Source organism: Lineus longissimus, chromosome 15 (genome assembly GCF_910592395.1).
Source record: "Lineus longissimus chromosome 15, tnLinLong1.2, whole genome shotgun sequence".
In the NCBI taxonomy this organism is placed as follows: domain Eukaryota; kingdom Metazoa; phylum Nemertea; class Pilidiophora; order Heteronemertea; family Lineidae; genus Lineus; species Lineus longissimus.
In genome coordinates, this window is record NC_088322.1 from 9,308,122 (window position 1) to 9,331,554 (window position 23,433).

A 23,433-nucleotide genomic window follows, 5' to 3' on the forward strand; every position below is an offset into this window, starting at 1 on the left:
GCAGTGTTTCATAATGACAAGAGTAGAGATTATATTGGGCTAAAAATTAAGACACTTACCGCTTGATATAGGCAGTGGAAACAAACTTTACAGAGCTATCCTCATTGACAATCCTTCGTTCCTCATTCCGAGTTGTCCATAACGTATTCTCATAGCATCGGTAGTATACCAGCAGATCCTGTAACATAAACACAAATTGTACAAAATGGCGCCTACTCAGACGACACAAAAACTCAAATTACTGGCACACGCAATTATTCGTCATAGAGGACGATTGATGGCCCATTTCGAATTGTATGTATCAGCAATTTATAGACAGCAATTTTCCGGAGGCATGCGGTGGCTTGATATACTTTTAAGTGAATAATGTTGATTTATTTACTGCTCTTGCTGAACTTAAATTACGCCAATAAAATATTTTTTCAATAGATGGAGCATTCTATTGGCATCAATCCCGTATTTCTCGGCTGGGTGTTAAGCTAATTAATACTTTGACATTGATAACAGGAATGTTCATTACCTTACGTAACTTGGTCGAAGGGAAAACTACAAAAACTGGGGTGTTATAATTGTTCGTAACAATTTGAAAATATCATAATGCGGGAATGTTATTTATCATATACCCTATGTGCACTGATCCGGCTGATAAGACATCGAAAAATTCATTTAAACTTCACCAAAATCAATGACAGTGGACCCAAGGCCGACTGTCTAAGATAACAGAAGCAGCAATTTGGGACTTTAAGTCAGGCAATAACCAATCAAAAACCACATAGGCCATGCTTTCTACACCAGACAAACGCAATTGGTGCCGTCTGATTGGCTAATACATGACAAAAACTTACAAATTGCTAATTGAGAAAAATTATATATGATATTCGTTTTATGTACATTTATTAATCATTATGAAATTCATCGATCTAGTAATACCAAAATTCATGTAAAATGCGTCCAGATAATTGCATCTGCAAAATAGTGCGATGCCTTTTCGGAATTAGCATCATTATGGCTTGCTGACTTGATTAACCTGAGCATTTGGTTCACATATTTTGAGTCGGAGAGGAACTTACACCCAACAACGTAACGACACGATCGGCCTCCCTCCAATTCGTCATTATATCGTTGGTCTGCGGTACGTCACCTCCTCCCTTTCTCCCCGCATGTGGCTCGGAGTCTGTTGGAATGATTCGGATGGCGAAGACACGGATGGTCCGGTAGAGGTCTTGAGTTTCCTGCCCCACGGCTCCGACGGAATCGAACATATCTAACGCCTCATCGAGGATTTCCCGGATCTTGTGGCGGTCGTGAAAGTCAAACTGAAGCAGCTGGAAACAGGCAGTGCATAGACGAATAACGCATTATTTCAAATAGAATCTCCCCGATAAGCAAGTAAGAAAATACTGTCTTGCATGGCATCCATTACAAGTGTCCCGCTCACAGGCGCTTTCACAAAAAGCACTTTTTAGAGGTCATGGCCTTCAGCCCTATCTTGAGACTGGCCACAGGACTACTTTCTCGCACTGAAGAGTCAAGCAAGTTCCACATTCTACCAGTCCTAGGTGTGTAGCAGGTTGAAAAGTGTCGACACAGTATGATAAAAACATTAGCGCTAACAGAATGGTCTAATTTAAAGGTGGTTTGACTTAACGTAATCATTGTACCGCCTCTGGCCACTTACCATATCATCTGTAGTGTTTTGTATGAGTCCCAGCAAGCACCTGGTCACCTGGTACCTCAAACAGATGATGAAGCTCCGCCAGGTGGTCAGTAGGTGCTGCCGGAGTCTGTGGGCTAAGTCCACGGCCTCGCGGTCAGGCGAGGAAAAGATTAGCACCAATGAGGGGACGATTGAGGTATCATTATTGAAACTTCGGATCTGAAATGAAACGATAATGACTTAATTGGGTGACCTTTGGAGACAAGAACATTGGCCTTTCTTAAAGGAAATGAGATAAGAATAATGGCCTTTCTGAAAGAGATACTAGAGGTGTGTGATTTCGTGTTATTTCGTCCATCTGAAAATCACTTGCTGGTATTAAGTTATTCCCATCACTTACTACCTGTATGTCACGACATCCAGATGATGTGACAGGTTTTTAAAAAACAGTATGACCAAAAACTCATTATTTGAAGTAATATTTTTCTTTTTGTATACAACAATAACGGATGTTACCACATATTTGCCAGACATAACCTCTCTCCGCCACTTTCCTCATGTTATAAACATACTAAAAACCACTTACCATCCATTTGCTTTGGTCCACGGCTTCAACTATTTCGTAAACATGGCCCTTGATGACTGATATCTGAAAAATTGTTTAACATGCATGAACATTCTTTCAAAAAGTTGTTTTGCATTCTTGCATAGCACCTTTTCATTCACGCGTCCACGAAGTGCCGCCATGTTTGTGATATTACGCTCAGTTGCCGCAGGAAGCGCACAGGTTCCACGCTAACTAAAGTACATATAGCCGGCACGGAACTTCAGCGGTCGCTAGACAAACCAGGCTTTGAAGAACCGAGCCCTGCTCTTCGGGGAAACCCCGTATACCTACGTCATCATGCGCGTAAGTTACCAACGCGCGAACTTTCTGCGGACAGTCTGGCCTTCTTCTCTGCTTTAGCGGCTGGACGTCTAAACATGTCTTCGATAGCCATTCGACTTGCTCTTGCAGCTGCAGGAGTGTCTTAGATGCATCCTGAAAACAACCAATTGGATTGAAAGACACATGTAGCCTTGCATTTAGCACTTTACTTCAGTTGTCTCGTCATTTGAAAACGTGAAACCGAGATTCTTGATTTTGCCTGATATTATCCTTAAACTACAGCGTTTTTATTGAATAAAAGATCACTTGACAACTCTTTCATATAATTCACCATGCACCAAGTGCACCAAATTGCATGAAATTCCTGTCACAGAATTGTCTTTTTTCCGAATGCTTCCTCAGTAGCTACTGAGACTAAATAATTAGGGCATTCAAGGATGTTTGCTATCTTTTTTTATGAGAAGACAGCTTGAAAGTCTGAGACTGGCTATGAATGTAAACTACACCTACCCTTACTGTGTGTATAAGAGAATGTGGATCGAAGTACTGTATCTCTGTCTGATATTTCTTTAGCTTGACAGCCACGCCTGCGATTCTTCTTTCGACGATATGTGCTCGGTGGTAAAACTGGAAATACAATAGTTATGTCGTAAGCTATATATAATGCCATTTATCTTAAAGCCAGGATTATACTTTTAGAGATACATGTATCTATATTTAAAATCAAACGGTATGGTATTGTAAGGTATGGTTCGAAAAAGGCCCATGACCTTCATCACCTTAAAGAGCCTATCCTAGGACATCAACTATTTCACCGGAAAGCCATACGATAGACAAACAAGCTCTTTGCAGTTGGCTTATTATGAGGAGCAGTGCCCTGATGAGAATTTAACTCTGGACCAACCTGGTGATATGTTGCGGCATTCTTCGTATGGACCTCCTGACACTCCGAGACTTTGTCTAACCATTGCCATGTCTCGTTCAACTTGTGCGCGTCTAGGTGGTCCTCTTGTACGAAAGACTTTGAAGGGTAGGTGGGCACTATCTCACTGGCTACGAGATTTAGAGCCCTCTCGCTTACTTCATTGGACAGATTCTGAAAGAATGGATTTCTAAATGACGGAAGAGTATATGGTTGTGCAGTTTCACTGCGATGGTCCTTACCAAAACTGATGAACAAGATGACATGGGGACACGCCTTGTCAATGCATTTCTCTAAAATGTGCTTCGTTTCATGTTTGGTGCACTAACAACAAACGATTTCATACTACGATCATAGAATTACGTTGAATTTATACGTTCACCATTGTTTTAGTGCGAACATATTTATGTATACAGCCCCCTCGCTTACTGGACAGAAAATTATATTCAAAATTGAAATGGATCTAATTTTAAATCATACTAAAATGTAATGTGACAAGCCTGAAAGAGAGAACATCGAAAGTGATCATGAGACAACACACCAAGGTACACAAATATCAACGGGCAACAAAATTGATAGCAGCCGACCTCTTACCTGATAAAAGTCTTCTACCTCAACTACTTGGAGTACTGTTTCTAAATTCTTTTGACGGTAATGGGCGGATTCCTGAAGAAAAAAGTTAGCAAATTGCAAGAAAAATCAAGAACGCTTATTGAGAAGCTTGGTATCGAAATTGAAATATTATACCCTCTCTTTTCATTCAGGTTAGTGATATAACCCGGAATGAAGTCGTCGAAGCGAAACGAAATCATAGAAACGAAAGAAACCTTCTCAGCGAAATGTACCCCTCGAAATATAGAAGATTCGTTAAAATAGCAAGGACGAAATTAGTTGTGTTAACTATCGAAATTGTAGATCTTAACCATTTTAATGGATATTTCTTACTACTTTTTAAAGATAGAACAACTAATCAATGGTTACTTTCACCACTATTTTTACGAATTTCAAAGTTGGTGCACCGGATTAGTTGTTTCTACTGATAACTTTTTTAAGAGGGCGGGGGTACCAGCATTGAGGAGCCCATAGAAATTGAGAAGTCTCCATTGTAATAAAACTCACCACTAATGAACTGTATCGGGACTCTAAGCCATCGATGTCATCTCGTGACGTCTGAAAGGACAAGAAGTTAAACCTATGTTACCGAGTGGCTGATATTGATCATTTGGTCGATTGGCGCGCCTGCAGCTTTTCGAAGTTCTCCGAAACGTTTTCTCCGATGCCAATAGACCTAGAAGGAATTGAACAATGTCGACAATATATAAACTATGTTCGCTTGGCTAGTCCTTGCTAAATGTTGTTGTGGTCGATCATGACCTCGAATTAGTGAGAGAAAAAAACTGCGCTGGGTAGCAAAAACTCTTTATCGGTGAAGATAAATAAGTGGTGAAATCACCGATCCCGCCTGCTGTAATGTTATAGAAAGTCGTCAACCATTACATGGCGAAAAAAGTTGATAAGATGTCAAGCATCATAATCTAATTGCGAATGTCTAATTTACCAACTAATTTACGTTTAAATATCTTATATTATACCAGTGCAAGGTCACCTAGTCATTATAGAGTATAATAGTAGAATCGCCGTGTATGAGCATAGCGGCTGTACACCCAAGGAAACGAATTTCGAGCTATTTGAAAATTTCACAACACTAGTCAACAAATTAAACATGTTTCTAGCATCGCATGGCTGTAGCTGTATCTTATGGCAATGATGGCAAACCAAATCATTAAGAGTCTGCACCAGATCATGTATATTAGCGGATTGCTGCCACACCTACATCTGCGAACAGGCTTTCAAACTGTTCATGCTACATGAAAATGCGTTAGTTTGAATCATAGTATCTATTCCAACCCCAATTCTCAGGAGAGTTCTAAGCGTTATCGTCGTTATAATGTAAACATAAATATAACAGAAACAAAATTGCACACAACATCCGGCGATTTGCGTGCAGGTAGCATGTCGACGACACGTTGCCTCTTGTCAGAAATGAAGAGGAACGGTGTGTCTTTAATATAGAGTTTTCGCAAAGCCCCCGAAACGTCAACGTGAACGCCTATTCCATTGTTCGATATCGTTACCAGGAAGGCGAATAATCAGACATGCGTTAACGTTAGAGTTTCGAGGGATTCGCGAAAACTCCCTATTGTCAGGTATGCGCGAATCCATAATACGAACCATAATCGACTTCAAACGGAGATGACGTCAAAAGGAGAAAACAAACGACTTCTGATCGAACTCTGAACCTCTCTGGTATATGATACAGTGAGTCATAAGTAAATCGAGATTCGTTGAGTTCTGCAACACCTGGGCTATTGTTTTTATCGATGATAAAATACCTCTCGAATTTCAAAATACATGTTAAAGGAAAGCTCAGGACAAGAATTGCTCGTGTTCATAACTAAAAAATAACGACGGCTTCAGTGAACGAGATTATTACTTAGAAAAAATTCTCAGTATTCGTTCAAGAGTGGACGTTTTTCACATTGGCTGTAGTAGAATAGTCTAAACGTCCTATTTCGAAACCTTAATGGACATTGGCTTAAGACATCATTATCTGATCAAAACCAGCGTGAAACCGGGTTGATCACTCGGAAAAGGGACGCCATATTATATTTACCAGGGCTATACCCGAAACATATAAATTTTGTAAAAAGATAAACGAATCATACGTTTCGGAGGTTGAAAACCGTTCAGCTGAAAAATGCCTTGTTTCGATGTCATGTGTTCGTATCAATAAACTTGTCTTATCCGTGAAAGAAAGTAAAAAATTGGCATTTACACTCCCTTGACATATTGGATTGGCATAAGACGAATATTAAGGTTCAAACAAGGGCCTTCACTGAAAAAAAAAAAAAAAACTAATTCATCAGTAGGACTCTCAGTGTGACTTTGGGACGAGCTTAGTTCTCAGATGATATGATTTTGCCCTCCACAGGTTGTGAAATACGTCATTGGTAAAAGAGCTTTCGTTGTTAAACTAAGCAACCGTGATTTCATCTCTTTCAACACTCAGTACTACAACTAATCGCCAGTTGCCATGGACGCCCTTAAGAGCCAGTTAATATTTCATGCTATTGCCTTATTATTGCTAATTAACAATATTATATTGCAGATGGTTAGTGCCAGTTTGATCAAGGTATTTACTTCTCATACGGAGTGTAGGACATGTAGGGACATGTGACAACACCTACTCACTTTGAAACGGCCGTCTGGGTCACCTTTCAAAACTTCTTTGACAAAAATCGGTGTTGTTCACATCGAACTTCTTACCTCTCTGTCAGGACTTGGCCGCCATTTTGCCCTGTCCCTGTAATATCTCCATGACAACGAATGACGTAATGGAGAATGACTTCTACTTCTCCTAGTCCTGTTGCCCTTGATACTTGCGTAATACTCTGTCCAAGGCCTCACAGAGTTGTGATACATTTTTAATCCTTTGCCGAGCAATACCTTTACAAAACATTTACAAAGTTCTGATCACGAAAGCGGATTTCCTCCCAAAGGCTTCTGTATCCTTTTTTGTCCAAAGTCGGAATTATTGATATCAGGAAAGGATGTTCTCAAAAATAAATCCGGTGATCAACCTTTCAATTTGTATTCGTTGCGCCTTTCTCTCAGTTCCAGAGTCGACACCTACGAAATGAGACGAACCTCTTGTGTTTTTGGGGGGACCGGCTGCCGGGCTAGTTGAAGAAATTTCTGATTAACACGACCCGGCACGATACGGTGATAGAAGACGCACCTGCTATCCAAAGTAATGTTCAGATTCAAAGTGAAAGAAGCCCAAGAAAGAAACAAGTAGAATAGCCACTAACACGCCTTGAGAATTAGTAATAGCTAAATTAGGTATCCAATGGACAGGTATAAATCCTCTATACCGTCTTGCAAAAGATTCGGACGAAGGTCCAGACGTTCGAAGCGTAGCCGCAGTAGCTTTACGGAAAATCGTAAGAACCATAGAACTCTGATGACTCCAATCAGGTTTTACGATATCCACCCTGTTTACTCGAACAAGAACCTATCCTGAATTATAAGTGACCCAAACCAGCCCTGCTGATCAAATGAATCGACACACCCCTCCAATGTCGAGAATGACAGCTTATTAAAATGGTTAAGAAGTTAAGAACCATAGCTTTGACTATGCCCTTGAGTTGGTTCCCTGGCCAGACAATCTGTCAAGGCCGACAAGAAAACAACTCCGATCATTAGATTCACAGGAGGATGCATGACATACCTGTGATCCATGACCTTGTAATGGGCCTAAAGATAAACCCTTTTGCATAAGAATACAACAGATGTCTCAATGACAATTATTTGTATGCACATGTATATACAATGTACATGTACAGCGTGTATCAATCGAAATCATACACTGCAATGGACTGCAGTTATGTTTTTTTCGATACCCGGTAAATCTTGATATCTATAAAGGCACTCACTGCGTTCACCTGGGACTGAAAAATCTTCTTTGTCGTCCGTGAAGGGGTTGCTAAACCTGCCTAATTAAAGATTTGAACATGCCTGATGAACCGAAATGATAATATTATATATTCCCCATTTTTGTCTGGCAGTGTTTCGAAAAATGTACTTCAAATGTATATACAAAAAGTACATAAATAGGAAGCCCGACACTTATAAGTGCTCATCGAAACACTTGTTAAACATTGACTGACGTTCGATAATTCGTCAATACATTGAGGCTATGATCGGAGAACGAGAGCGCAGTTGTTCCAGGGGTCCTTAGCTATCATTCCTAACATACTAAGTATGTAATGGAGCACGTCAAAATTATTTTGAAGAAAAAATCGAACAATGTTTGAGCTGCTACATAGGTTTTCAAAGCACTACAACCATTTTTCAGCGTCAATACCAATAAAAGGCAGTGAATAGCCTACAATAGCAATGCATCCATCAGCAGCGCTATCTAACGATGCCATCAAAATATTGACCAAAGCAACAGGTTGTTAAAAGTAAGCATTTCGCCAGGAACAATGCAGAATTTCATTACGGTATGAGTTATTTTGTGACTTATCAGATGCCAGAAAATTGCAAATTGCGAAAAATGAAGAAAACCGAAGGATAATCCTGCTTTCCTCCTACAAAGGGACACATAATAGACCTTCCACAACGTAAATCCATGATGGTGGCCTATCGATAGTTTGGAAATGAAAGCAATGGAAAGAGGAATATAGACTCGAATGGCAGTGAAATTACTCCACACGGCATAAAAGCGAATCAAATTAGCGAAAAACCTCAGAAATAAATCCGTCGTATCAAGAAGCCTGCGTCATGTAAATCCAATCCAAAAACAAAACACATGCTTCGAAATACATTCCGATGTTGTCTCCATTCAACTCACAGTTATGGCAAGAACAAACTGACTGGTGGTATATGGTAGTGAGTATGTAAAGTTTGGGGTGCGGGGGGGGCTGACACATTGATCCAATGGTAAATATGCGCCTACACTCCCGACGAGACTGACAGCACACGTTCGAATGTCAACTCGTGTGTCAATCATATCAATCTCACTACCGTGTCTCATTATTTACCGTAATTGCTAATGTGTTAGATCAGTCTTCAGCAAATGTCCTGGACACGTGCTTGGTCGATTGGGTTGATAAGTCGAACGAAAAGGGAAGGATTGTCTTCAGTGGCCTGTGGCGCCTTTAAGGTCAAAATGATCCTTCTAATCTCCATATTGTATATCATATTTACCAACAAATATTAAGTAAATACCTAGAAAAACTGATCCGATTGAAATATCGCCTTTAACAATGGTGTGTGTTTTTGTGGTTAGATTAAGTTACAAGTCGGAATCAAGTGATTAGAGAGTACTTCAGTGTTTCAATAGGTACACGTACATAACATTGAATGAAGTCATTTGTTTAACCAGACATCAAAATTAAGACAACATGGGTCTGTATCAAGACTCAAAAGGACCACGCGCCGAATGGTGATGGTGATGGTGATGATGATGTTAATGATGATGATGATGATGATGGTGAGGACGACGACAACGATGTCTATGATGATGATGACAATGATGACGCCGACGAAACTGCTACCCTGCTTGTCAACAGACGGTATCTGCTTAACGATATTGTTGCTAGTCACATCATCTATTAATACCTTCTAAATACCACGAGTATACCAACTCCGTATTGGACGAAAAGATACCTCGGGAAAGGGAGAAAAATGTTATGCACTCCGTCCTCAGTGCCAGATCACATGATCAGCCCCTGAGGAGTTTATTCCAGTGTAATTTCGTACCTGTGGAACAAGACTTATCAATGAAATCTACCCCGCCAAAGGGTTTTGAAACTACCTTTTTTATCAGCGCTTCTCTATATGTTTCCTTTAATGCCAATCAAGCCCTTTCATTTCAAAAGCACGTGTCCTGCAGCAAAGTCATAAGATCCTTTGTATCAAGATCAGATAAATGAGAGGAAAAAATCTACCGTTAGAGCACAATCGGCCCAATATCACATTTATTCATAAAGTATTATATCTTCCCCTTACCCCGACAACCAATTACCATAAAATTTACTTGTACCATTAAAAGCGCATTTTATATCCTCAATACTAGTATATTATGGAGTCACCGGATATGATCGTGGTATTTTTTGTGTACAGTCACGTAATGGTCATACCTTGAGGACTATTTTGATTGGAGGAGTTATTTGCAAATATCAAAATATTCCCGTACATGTCAGGATCATTTGAAGCGCTAAGTGTGTAATTATGTACGCGAAAGTGTGCTTCGTTTTCAGTCCGCCAGAATCATAATGCAGTTTGATGACAGCCAAAGAGGAATTTCAACTTACACTCCCAGAAAAAAGTATGTTTGAGTATTTTAAAAACCTTTAAAGAGATTTCGCCCAACATATATATGCACCCCGTTTTCCGGTAAAACGAAAAAAACTAAAACTGTTTTTGAATAATTGTGGAAAACTCGTCTAAGGGTTTTTCATTTTGCTAAGAAGCATCTACGGGCTGCATATTTGTGTTGACCGAAAAACTATTAAAGGTTCTTCGAAAGCTCAAAAACCATCATTTCTAAGAATCTATACAAGTATTCTTTGGTACATGTACGACATGATAATTTGAGCGAATCTATGTCTCGCACCGATGAGCTCTAACGAAACCAATTGAATCAAGGTCCGAGCTCCACCAGGACATTTTCCGGGCCGGGGCATTTTTTCCAGAAGAAGACTTCTTTTCAATTCCTAGACTATTAACAGGATACTTTACAAATGTGCCAACTCACCCCTAACGACTTATATCTTTCTATGAGTTCCCTAAAGCCTTCGATTTCCTTTCTCTGCACGTGTAGCCTCCTGATGCAATGTTGTACTCCTGTCAGACTGCCCCCTAGTGGCGAATTCTGTAACGCAGTCTGAAAAGAAGACACGAGCAGATTATTTCATTTTCAAGTACCCGATTCAATGGCGCTATTTAAAGAAAGCCTAAAGGCGGGAGCTGGGCGCAGCATTTAGTAGTTTACAGGTGGCGTGGTTGCAACTGAAGGAGATAACGCCAGTCAGGAAATGACAATGCAGCTGATGTCAACAGCGCAGCTCGTGGTTCACCATTTCCTGGCAGTGTGATATCATGACCTGATAAGGTTAACCTAGTTATCAAATAAAAACATTTCCTGCGGTCGTGATTATTTCATTGTCGTACTGGTTAATGGGCAAGTGTAACACTAGGTTGACTATCATTCCACGAATTCTGCTCACCGGTACCGAAGTTGCGGGGGAAGCGATGTCAACGACTTAAAAAGGAAATAGAATCATACAACCCGTCTCTCGTTTTACTCATCATGTAGCCCATCTTTTCCCATCACGCATTCTTTTTCCATTTTGTATGATATAGTACAGGTTATCGATGTTAACAGCAGTGTATTGTTAACAATTATCAAATGACTAATATCAAGTTGTCACTGACAGTTCGTATTGACACATTAACTTGTTTGCCTACTGACTGGCAAGGGACTATTCCATCCTGAAGCTCAGGTCAACACTCGGCACTATCCATCCAGTGCGAGGGGAGAAGGATACGACTGACTCTGGGATATCGAGGACGGGCTATTCGGGCCACCAAGACCAATATGAATAGGACCCCTGGGACAACAAATTGTGACATAATTATGTCGCTTGCATTGGTGTAGCGCCATACCTGATTGATATGACAGGATAATGCCTTTCTGCATCAGACCTATATTTTGGGGGTGTTGGGCTCAGAGGTCCCCCCCCCAAAAAAATGCTTGCAAAATCTTGTCCGACAACAATATTCAGGATATAAGCCGATTTTTACCAGTGATACTTCTCTTATTTCAAATACCACAAACGTAGTACTATGTGCTCTAATTTATCGTTATCTCTGTCGTGCCAGGCGGTAAGTGCTTACAGAGGAGTTGTACATGTACGTGCAATTACACACAAATTTCATCAACATGTCCTTATGTACACCCCCATGCATACTCTGATACTATTGACCATCTTCTCAAGTACCGCAGTTCAAAAGCACCGAGGGTGCCCCTGGAATAGGCCGGTGCCGCCTCGTCCGAACAATATAGGAAAGAGAAAATCAATCGACTTTATAGCGGACATATGCTCGCCGTGGGTTGGTTTCTGGGATTATCGACCTTATCAGGTCAAAAATAGACATTCACGTGTATCATTTTAGCTATACTAGATATCGGTTCATACGTTTGGTGGCAATCGGCCCGTGCGTAATTTCGACCACATGACTTTGATTTTTGGCCTAATGACCTTTACATTTGACCTCGTCGACCTCTCAACGGCAGACTATATGTGTCAAACGGGCCGAGGGCTTGGGAGTAGTGGAATGAACAAACAAGCAGAGTGAGTGAGTGAAAGACAGCCAGACACACAATCAGTCCTAGAATTCTAGTGTGATGACGTTGTGGCTTGAATCATCTCAAAACGCGGAGAGTCAAAAGGCTGAGGTACAATGAAGTTACAAAGTACGTCACAGTACATCCCCACGTGCATGCATTGCATTGACCCGAGATGCCGGGGTATTCGCCCGATCGACGATCTGAGAACTGGCGTTTTAAACACAGGTGGATGATTGTCTTTTTTGTCTATGCCTTGTTAAATGCCCTACCTTATAATCCTCGAGCCATTTGATGCACTCTTTAGGGCTCAGTGGTCCTAATAACCGAAAATCCATCACCATCTAGAAAGAGAGGAAAACAGAAAATAAGTTGTAATTGTTTTTTTAAACCATGAAAAAGCAATTACAGGCTCTAAAGAAAATGACTACTGAAAAAGCAGATGTGTAGGATAAATAGTCTTTGCATGTAGAGGGTTTCTTTTCTGCAAGTTGCAAGTTGCAAGTTAAAAATGCAAGTTGCAAGTTAAAAATGCAAGTTGCAAGTTAAAAATGCAAGTTGCAAGTTAAAAATGCAAGTTGCAAGTAGGAAACGCAAGTTGCAAGTTGAAAATGCAAGTTGCAGGTTGAAAATGCAAGTTACAAAAAATGTATATACCCTTTCCCAGAGGCAAACAAATAGACCAGCCATCAGCCTGTCTCACTTCTGTTCCATAGGTCTTGCCACTTCACGATGCTTTCTTGCACTTAACCCCCCCCCCCCCCCGCAGTGTTGTGTGCTCAATAGCCTTGAGGACTGTATTCAATGCAAACTTAACACTAGAGAGTGCTTTTTCGGTGCTCAAAGTACCCTCTAGTATATATCAATGAGTGGCTGCCATCTTGAAAAGTAGTTCCGGCGTGGAAGTTTATCGTCCTTTTGTGATCAGGATTTACGAGTAAGCTATCATGGGGCGGTGACAATTGTGTATTTTCGAAAGTTTCGGACCAGCTCAGTATGATTTTATGATCGTAACTTATTTTTTGAAAGATTAGAAGAAGTTCTGGCAGCCCATTTGAGGCAAGTTTGGGGTTATGAGTGTTCGTGTGAATTGGCGAAATCTATTTTTAGACCGGCCTTGTCGTCATTCAAAATGGAAGTTTCGCAACGCCGGCAGTGTTTGATATTGGAGCATCTCCACCTGGCGGAGAGATTGAATACTGTTGTGGAGTTAGTATTCAATGCCCTATGCACTGCACGTACTACGATGCACCTTCTTCGATGACAGTTCTAAATCCCTGGAATGTTCCAGTCTATGAGCACAGTTCCAAGTGTTGCACTAGGGGAGAATCTTCTGACACTATCCCAACTACATTTGACTTTCTGGATTTTTAGAACTGTCCGTTTCATTGAACAACTGGAATGGGAGGACCCCTTTGTATACGGTTTTCTTGAAAATGCACAGTTTCAAAGTTGAAAATGCAAGTTGCAAGTTGAAAATGCAAGTTGCAAGTTGAAAATGCAAGTTGCAAGTTGAAAATGCAAGTTGCAAGTTGAAAATGCAAGTTGCAAGTTGAAAATGCAAGTTGCAAGTTGAAAATGCAAGTTGCAAGTTGAAAATGCAAGTTGCAAGTTGAAAATGCAAGTTGCAAGTTGAAAATGCAAGTTGCAAGTTGAAAATGCAAGTTGCAAGTTTCAATCAATCAAATTGAAAATCTTATGCAATGTACTCAAAGTAGATTGCTTATGCCATGTTACTGGTAGGCCTACTCGAGGTAGACTGTCTATAGATTGTCTAAGGAACCAAATGGCAGGAAAAGATCTGGTAGGCCAGTATTGGGTTTCTTCAGTAAACTCTTTAAACCCACATTTAAATATTGACGTGTCTATTCCATTTTCTATTCCATGGTCATTGTGAGGTGAACATGTACTGGGTTATTTTCTATGTTGTGTTCTCCATCTATCTATACTATTAAAAGAATAGACTACGGGACTTTGCGGAAATACCAATGGACCTGTGCTCATGAAACTTTCCCAACGTCTCAACTTGATAGGGGGTTGATACTGTGCTCTCGTGTTTAAAAAGGTCTAGCAGGCTTGGTCAAATCAATCTATCGTATAGTATGTACACCATATTATCAACAAGATTGGCGTATGATGCATATCTGGATTATAAGATGGCCATTGACGCCTTATTCTGTGACTCTGGCATGCAGTTCACCCTCCTAATCAAGGCAGCTGGCAACTTTCAGCATCTGAACACTCGTTAATCCAGTCGTCTATCCTCGCACCTACTCACACAAACAGGGGATAGAGTGGGTTTTGCGGTGACCCCAGACTGAATTATTGAGTCTACTGAACACAGACTGAACAAAATCATGCAAATAATCATTTTTCAGTTTCCCTTTAGAGTAAATTCCTTGATCTTCAATATGATTCCAGTGAAGAAACTGGTTCCTCGATTTAAAGTAACAGGAAGTCTTTTGATTTCTATTCAGGATTGAATGCATCAACAAAAAGTTAGAAAAAAAATGTTTACTTAACTTTATTGAATCATCATATAATAATGCAGAACTATTTTTTATGAAACACTCTGTATGCTGACATCATTGAAGCATGAACATTGAGACATAAGAAGGATTATTATAATAGGTACAGTATGAAATTATAATTTCTAACTTTCTAACTTTCCATCTCTTAGTCGCCAAAATCCCTAAGTCGACGTAAAATTCTTGGTCCCAACCATGCAAAATCAATGATTTTCCCCTCTCAGCTCTTCACACCCAGTCTCTCCACAAACCTTCAGTAGAAATCAAGGAATGCTACAACCAGCGTTACACTTGGCAATTCGGCCAGTTCACAGTTAACTACACAGTGGCTCTGGCAGGGTATCTATCCCACTACTCCAAATCACGTGCAACCACGCATATACATGATTAATGTTTAAAGGATATAGAAATCTTGACCTTGAGTGTGTTTAGCTTCAGTTTTGATCATTGCCCATAGGAGCCAAAAATTGGTTGGGCTTCCCAAAAAGGTAATTTATGCTAAAAATACTATAGGGCTTACGTAACATGCACAAAATGTGATGAAAACAGATCAAGAAACCCAATATTGAAATATGCAATGGAATTCCTGGCTTTCTTTAATCATTTATCTAGACAGCATCCAACTTCAACTCTCTAGAAACCACCCATAACCGGAACGTGGGAAAAATTCTAGGATAGTGCCAAAGAACTTAAAATTAGACTTAAAACTACAGTAAAGGCTTATACGCGATTTGTTGCCTTTGTCGCGCTTTCGTCCAAAATACAGCATGCATGTATTTTGAATATTACAAAATCTATTTGATCCCAAACCTAACTCTATATCAGTGCCAAGCTATTGTTCATAGGACACTTTACCCAGGACACTTAAAACCTTTACACCAGTTATCATTTGACCAAAAAAGTCAACACACTCTTTTAATAGGCCCTAACCGATCGGCAGCTTTATCAATCATACTTGCATGCATGAATTTGGCCCTTGGAATTGAGGCGTTCGGACAATTTGACAATGCGACAACGGAAGAGCCCAGGGCAAAATCAGATCTGATCCTTTTAACCTGGGCTGTTCTTTGCATTGCTCATCTACCCTACCCTATAGTTGGACTCAGTTTGATTAGAATGTGCCAGCTAAGTGGAATTTTAAAGTATGCGCTCTTGGGAGCCGGGGATGTGTGTGGTCAAGCTCACTGTAAACTCTAGAATCTAGAACTCTAAAATCAACATTTTTTTACCGTAGGGGGCCTACTCTTTATGAGGGCCGGGGTGGGGGGTCTAAGGGAAAGAGTACTCTTAGCAACCTAGTGAAAACGTTGGAAAGTGAACAACCCAATATAGACTATGCTAAAAATGTCCAGTAGGCATAGTCAGGCAACATGCATGACATGAGATTGATCGAGATAATAGTAGCCTTGGCATGATATATAGCTACCGGTATACAATCAAAATACAATGTACAATCAAAATTATGAATTGACCAGGCCATGCTCTCTAAACAGCATTGACCTTTGAGCAAAATTGCTATCAGGACAGAAACACATGTATTAGATGAATCGTACTTGCGAACGACAGTAAACATGCATGAATAGATATCGCTCCACACGGTGAAATAATAAAATGGTCAAGTGGGACCATGTGCTCACCTGTTGTCATAGGTCGAGAAGCATTTTTAGCATCTCTTGTATTGGAATGAAAATAAATTTGACTGGCAGTTAAGGACAACAAGTTCAAAAATTCGGTACACAGACTACAAAATTTTCCAGTGTGTTTTCCTTTCTAGTCGAGTGACGGTGCCCTCCTCCCCATAAGTCTGAAACATCATATTTCTGACACCCCACAAGTCCGATCGGCATTCAAGAAAAAAGTATCATAGGTCTGACCAGACGTCCCATATGTCCAAAAACAGAGCATCCATCGGGATTTGGATAGTGGCTTTATGGGAAGTTGGACTTGTGATACCTTTTTCTTTAATGTCGGACTTGTTGTGTGACGGACTTATGGGAAAAGGTCAGAAAAGATATCTCCCTTGTCAGACTTATGCGGTGTCAGACTTCTGTTGTGGGGGGCACCTCGAGTGACAGGTTAGATTGTTTGAAAACTGAATTATTAAAGGTGCACGCCAAACTTGGTGAGAACTCTCTTGTGTCCCTCAGATAAATCAGGTTTCACCTCGTCATGTACAACAATTTGACTAATTTGACTGTAGGGTTTCACCATCCTAACGCAGTTGATGTTCAAATGGAAGTATGTTGCAGAAGTCTTGGAAGCAACGCGTTCTTCCCCATTAACCATGTATGTCCTCTTCAGGAATGTTTTGAGAATTACATCATTTGGTGGCTTTTTATACTTGTCTGCAAATTGATGCTTGCACCCATAGCATGTTTGAAGGTTCATTACCAAGGTAGCAAGGCATACGCAAACAGGCTGTTCATCCTTTTTTGGTGTGGCCGTGCCTTGTTCTTAAGTTGGTTCATTTCTTTGCCTCTGCTCTTTTGGCGTATTGGAAACTTGGGACTTCTTTCGGCGTTTAGATTTAGGTCCCTGTTCTGTAGGGCGATGAGAATCCTTGCGAAATTCCCAAATCTTTGTAGCTGGGCACTCAACACTCTCAGCAGGTTTACCGCAGGAAAAACACACCTGAGTGTCACTTTCCTTCTTAAATTGTTTTCGATTTTGGCTGCCATACATCTGCCGAAACTGGCACTCCCCATTCACACATATTGGGGATCCCTTGCAATGAGCAAGTCTCCGCTCTCCTGAAAATCCCTTTCTTGAACTTAGACAGTAACGTGCCCATGGTCTACCATCTTTGGAGACCTTCATCATAACCTTCTTTTCACTGCAAGGAACATGGTCCGTGTTCAACCCATCAATATCATGGGGAAGTTCCTCTACCTTTCGTGGCTGGCACTCTGCCCAATGTATTAGATCATACTGGTCGTTTCTATACCTATTCTTCTTCTTCGGTTTTGTAGCAGTCTCATCTGTGCTGTCAATAGACGATATCAGGAGATCATCTGAAAAAAGTGAACTTATATGATAAGAACTATAGGTAGGTAAGCAGGCCCTGCCTAAACTACCGGGCCCAGTTGCACAATCGGTGTAATTCACTGACGCTGGCATTAAGGCCTGTTTCCACTGCGACTAGTGGCAGCACTGGGGGTGAAAAACATGTCCCCACGTCCATTTTCTGGTCAGGGTCAAAGGGCTGGAAATTGGTTGACATCGACACTGAAAGGGTTAACAACAAGAGTGCTATGTGGCAAAAATCATAACAAAAAGAATGTTACCTGTTTTGACAAAGCCAGGTGATGTTTCATATATTTTGCTGCAGTTTGCTTCATTTCCTCCATCTTTACGACCAATAACTGAAAGCAAATGGTTTCTGTTGAGAAATCATAGGCACCCCACCGGAAATTTCTATGGGGTGTTGCCCTAGCACATTGAATGTTCCCTATCAATTTTCAGCCTTCACTTTCACCCTCTGCCCAAAAGTGAAGTAATCCAGCATGTCTACTTCAGTTTTTAGGCATCCCATCGACTACCTAAATGTAAATTACATACTGATTTTGTATCCAATTCAAAATCCGAAGTGGCCGCCTGGTAGCCGTCTTAGTTTATGAATTCCGACCTTAAAAAGAACCTGACCTTTAAAAAGAACCCGTGGCCCATTAGACTGTAAAATTGTTTGTGGTATCTTTGACTGGGTTCCGACCCAAATTCCAAGATGTCGGCCAGGCAACCATCTTAGTGTTTGAATCTTAATTTCTAGAACCGCTCTTTTTCGTGGACATGAATTTTATGGGACACCTTCGTCAAAGGTAGGGAAGACACCCATGTTGTTTTATTTATTCCATCTTCTATCTCAGGCGGTCTGACAGACGCAAATTCTCTGTGGTACCATCAACCAAAGACAGGGGACGTTCCAGGTTTTCATGTTAACATAAAAAATGCTATCTAAATCTAAATCTAAAACAAAAAATAATCTTACCAGGTGATGTTTCATCTCTCTTGCTGCAGTTTCCTTCATTTCTGTCATCTCTACGACCAATAACTGAAAGCAAATGGTTTCTGTTGAGAATTCTGAAAAGGTTTTCTTTTGATAGGCCTACAGTCTTAGGTTGAAAGACACCTTAGTCAACTGAAAATGGTTGCCTCGACAATAAATGACCATTCTTTTTAAGAATGGCGATTTAGCTCAGAGGGCTAAGGCGTTGGTACATTCGTGCGAGGCAGTGTTGTCGAAGTCGTGGATTTAGAGTCCTAGTCAGAGTTGGAACTTTTCTTTTTTTTTTTCATCACGATGATTATTGGTGCAATTTTAGTATATTTGTACATCGCCTTTCAATTAATAGCTGCAAGCTAGATTTTGCAGTGTGCTGCGTTTTTAATCCATGGATTACCAGTGTTTAAAAAACTACATGTATATGGTAAATCGTTATCACTTCATTGACCACCACTCGTTCCATTCTTGACAATTACTCACCTTCTTCTGCCAAACTATGCACATTAACCTTGAACAGATCTATCTGCTGCCCGTCATCAGGATATCGTCTTGTGAGGTGTTGAATGAGCTTCTGTTTCGATCGGAATTCTATCAAACCTGCACTTCCATCTGGGTCGGACATGCCCTTTGCTTGGCAGGCATGGCTGTCAAAAACAAACCATGCTCCATTCCGTCCTGGCAATATTGCGTTGGATCGGTCACCAACTCTCAGCACGTATGAAACATCCGCCTCCTCCTGCACCTGCTCATTGATTAAACCCTTCATCTCCATACCGAATTGTGGCTCTGTTAACACACTAATGTTGGCTTGTATGTGCTGTTCATCTAGAGTACCAGTCTGGATCTCGGAAATCTCATCAATATCTACTGTCAAGTCTGTCCTATTCTCTGGCCATCCGAGACGTTCCAGTGCTTCCGCATGTGCCCGGTGTCCCTCAATGAGCACTTGGTGAAGAGTAAACTTCGTCCAATTCTCAGGTGGTTTGAGAAGGGCAAGTACAATTGCCATCACACTCATGGAAGTGCACTGAGAACCGGCAAATTCATCATTAAATATCAAGTCAGAGGCCTGGTGGAAGTCTCCCAATACTGCATATCCCTCCTCATCATCCTGCAAAAAGAGATAGAATAAAAATTCAAGCACAAACTGACTAATTTGTCACCAGCATAACTTCAGGCAGTACACTGCTGCTTTAAGTGATGGCGAATATTGTATGATTCTCATATGGTGGCAATTTCAAGTGCAATCTACAGGAATTTTCGGCCTCAGGGAGGATGTATCTGACACCAGAGTCATTCATGGTCACCATCTCTAGCAAGGAATCGCCAGTTGAAGCAGGGCAGTCGCAATCTGATATCATCAACCTTAAAGTACTCTTAACCCCTTCAGACCCGACCACCCCGAAAGGGACGGTAAACAGCCAGCTCTGACCCTGTCCAACACATGTGTGACACAATAGCTTTGCACCATATCCGCCATCTAATGGACCTACTTTTCAAGGTCACAGAGGTCAAAGTGTACTTGAATTTACGAATTTGAATTTGAATTGAAGTTTCATTTCTTTACAACCAATGAAGCTATTGAGACCAAATTTGATACATATGTACCTCTAGGTAACAACATTGACTTGGACACTAAGTTTCGGTCTTGTACGATCCATCGTTTGGCCACAAGAGGACCAGGGTTAGATGTCAAAACAAAGTCAGTGCAATTTCTCCCTAATCATTGGAAACAGCTCAACCAAATGTTCGTGTTGGATGCATCTATAACATATTCTACATTTGTCTTCTTTAGAAAAGCACATCTTTTCTGGACCAGGTCGGGGGCATAAGCCACACCCTGCATTGCTCTTGTCATCTCTTATTAGTCTATTTATGAACCAAACATTTAGGCCCCTAAAATAACGTTTCAAATCCAGCTCAGGCCACACTTGACGCCTTCTATACTCTAAGAGTAGATGGTCAATGGTAAATGTCATGAGTCTTCAACTGTCAATCAAGGTGCCCTATGGGTTTTTCTAAATAGCGGCCCTCTCATTTACAGTTTTCTGCAACACATACACTGCTCCTTTCAAAAGGAAGAAAAGACCACAAACAAATGAAATATCTTACTCACCGATATTTGGTCTTTTGGTTCATGTGGCACAGTTGTTAGTGACTTTCTGAAAGCAGAAACAAAATTTGGTATGCTAAAGAATACTGAATAAGGTGCGGTGTACAGCCTCTGGGTCTACCCCCTCTATTTGAGGAGCCAGGAGGAGGAAAAATAGGGTTAATTTAATAAACAGGACGTCTGATGGACAAATGGTCAACTTTACGAGTTGGCACATTTAAGTTGGAATAAATCCAGAATTAACATTGAACCAACTGTACTTCATTTTGCCATGGGCGGCAGAGTTGTCTAAGGACATTTAAGGACAAAATTATCTGACCTTGACCCTGCGACCTGGAAAATTAGGTCGAAAGAATTTAAATGCGGAGGATATTGTACCTTTGCTATAAATATTGGAAAACCTACCAAGTACCATATATTTTTCAAATTTTTCGTGAGTAATCGTATATATTCTGTTCTAAAGTTTTAGGTCAAATAAAAAATCGGAGGATATGCGATGTACCATTAGTAGAAGTACATTACCATATTTTTTCTCCTATTCTTCGGACCCGTAAAGGAGAAAATGCAAATTTTCATCTTTGACCTTTCGGCCAACCCATGAATCATCTGACATCATACCATCGGTGAGCCAATTGCAAGGGCGTTGGTCACATTTCGGTATCGATCATATTTTCAGATCAGCTGAGATTGGCTAATAGGTTTACGTATTGTACTTACGTTACTTGATAAGGCTTTCGTCCATGTCTTTGTCTAGGCTGATGGATGATGTCCGGTATTTCTTCAAAGTCATTGTTGTCCTTAAAAATAAATTATGTGACCAATTTACCAATACTTGGGGCCAATGTCTGATGTTGGCGCACTATTTTGTTGAAAGGATGTCCACCAAGTGGATAGACGGACTTCTAACAAAAGTTTGTACGATTTTCGTGTGACCTGTAAAGCAGAGCTTATTCAGTGAAATATTGCATGTCTCTCACAATGAATTAAAAATGATAACATAATATAAATGTACACTGGTGTAAGATTTATCACTGTGGTCAACGTACAGATACTTGCCAGGCGTTCACTCGCATTGACGCAATTCCGACTTGCTTACTTGCAGTGAATCGAGTGCATTGTGTTGTGAAGTTAGACAAAAGTTGATGGCGTCTAGGGTGTACGACTTTTAAAGATTCTTTACATTTTCTGCCTCAAATCTCAGCAAAACCTTCAAACTTCACACAATTTCCCACAATAAAATGTTTCATTTGTACCTGAATTCTTCCCTTTGGGACTGAATGCTGGAAATGTCCCTATTTCTCCAAAGACAGAACTTTTTTTCAACGCAAGGGTTACATCGCGTTTAGAATTTATTACAAGATAGAATGACTTAAAGAATGTCACGCAAGATAAAGAATTGGTTACCCAGTATAAAAAAATCGAGACCCCGGTGTTAATTGATTGATTTGGGCAGCAAAGGCAACCAAAATGTGCTTTGACAAATATAGCATCTGCTTTCGGAAGTTCAACTATGCGGTAAACGCCTAGCGTCTATGTGTAGTTGACCACAGTGTTCATGAATTGTCACTGACCATACAGATACAAATGATTGTGCACAATTTGAGAGCAAACAAAATTTATGATCAGGTGTGGAAATCAAGCCGCAAATTCATTTCATGGCAACTACGCCTAGTAGGTAAATGGCCAATCTTCCTTACCTCTCTTAAACTTCCACTGCCGGTTGACACACTTTCAGCACTGCGACTTCCTTGATGGTCTTCATCAACATTAGGCTCTGACAATCTGAAATTAGAATTTTTTCTTTTCTTTATACGGTACTGTTTTTTAAGTAGGCTATCAGAAAAGAACCAGACTTTGACCACTTAGTTATTTTCTAGGATGACCAGAAAATAACAAAACTCTGAGAAGTTGGCTTAATGTTAAATAAAATATAATCAATTTTTCAAAATTAGATAACCCCTAGGAAAGGCTTACTTTTGGTGGTCGACCTTGCTAATGTCTGTCGAGTCCAATTCTAGTCGAAGATTGTCTGCATTCTGTTGACTACCGGTTGATTCTCCATTAGGGTGGCTTGATGTCATCTCATGTTCTATGAATGAAATGAATGTATTGCTATCTATCATTTATGCAACATGGAACATACATGTACATGTACAATCACTGACTAGACTGTTTCAATTGAGAAATATGATATACGTGTTGGTTCCAAGGGTTCAATACTGAAGGAGCTGGGGGAAAATACAGTGGCGCCACCCAAATTCCAGCTAGTCTTTCATCCTGGCTGGTTGTTTGAAACATGCTTCTTCTTAGTGCATTGCATGGACAGAGGTTTTGATTGTAAGTTCCAATTCAGGCTGTTTACATTGCTCTCTTTCCGTTGTTAAAACTAGCAGTGCGTCACCTAACG

General features: G+C 40.5%; 2 protein-coding genes across 2 annotated transcripts in view; both read right to left on the bottom strand.

The window, feature by feature from the left end:
- LOC135499414 (uncharacterized) overlaps nucleotides 1–1,920 on the bottom strand; it is a 75,814-nt gene extending 73,894 nt beyond the window's left edge. The window contains exons 1-3 of the mRNA XM_064790157.1: nucleotides 1,679–1,920; nucleotides 1,071–1,325; nucleotides 60–178 (exon numbers count right to left, since the gene is read on the bottom strand). Coding sequence (XP_064646227.1) covers nucleotides 60–178; nucleotides 1,071–1,325; nucleotides 1,679–1,681 — 377 coding nt within the window. The 5' untranslated portion in view covers nucleotides 1,682–1,920. The remainder of the gene's footprint in view (nucleotides 1–59; nucleotides 179–1,070; nucleotides 1,326–1,678) is intronic.
- The window catches only part of LOC135499415 (periplakin-like), a 40,945-nt gene continuing 19,409 nt past the window's right edge, over nucleotides 1,898–23,433 (bottom strand). The window contains exons 2-10 of the mRNA XM_064790158.1: nucleotides 12,658–12,729; nucleotides 10,793–10,921; nucleotides 4,588–4,638; nucleotides 4,063–4,134; nucleotides 3,451–3,642; nucleotides 3,057–3,173; nucleotides 2,556–2,699; nucleotides 2,244–2,306; nucleotides 1,898–1,936 (exon numbers count right to left, since the gene is read on the bottom strand). Coding sequence (XP_064646228.1) covers nucleotides 1,898–1,936; nucleotides 2,244–2,306; nucleotides 2,556–2,699; nucleotides 3,057–3,173; nucleotides 3,451–3,642; nucleotides 4,063–4,134; nucleotides 4,588–4,638; nucleotides 10,793–10,921; nucleotides 12,658–12,729 — 879 coding nt within the window. The remainder of the gene's footprint in view (nucleotides 1,937–2,243; nucleotides 2,307–2,555; nucleotides 2,700–3,056; nucleotides 3,174–3,450; nucleotides 3,643–4,062; nucleotides 4,135–4,587; nucleotides 4,639–10,792; nucleotides 10,922–12,657; nucleotides 12,730–23,433) is intronic.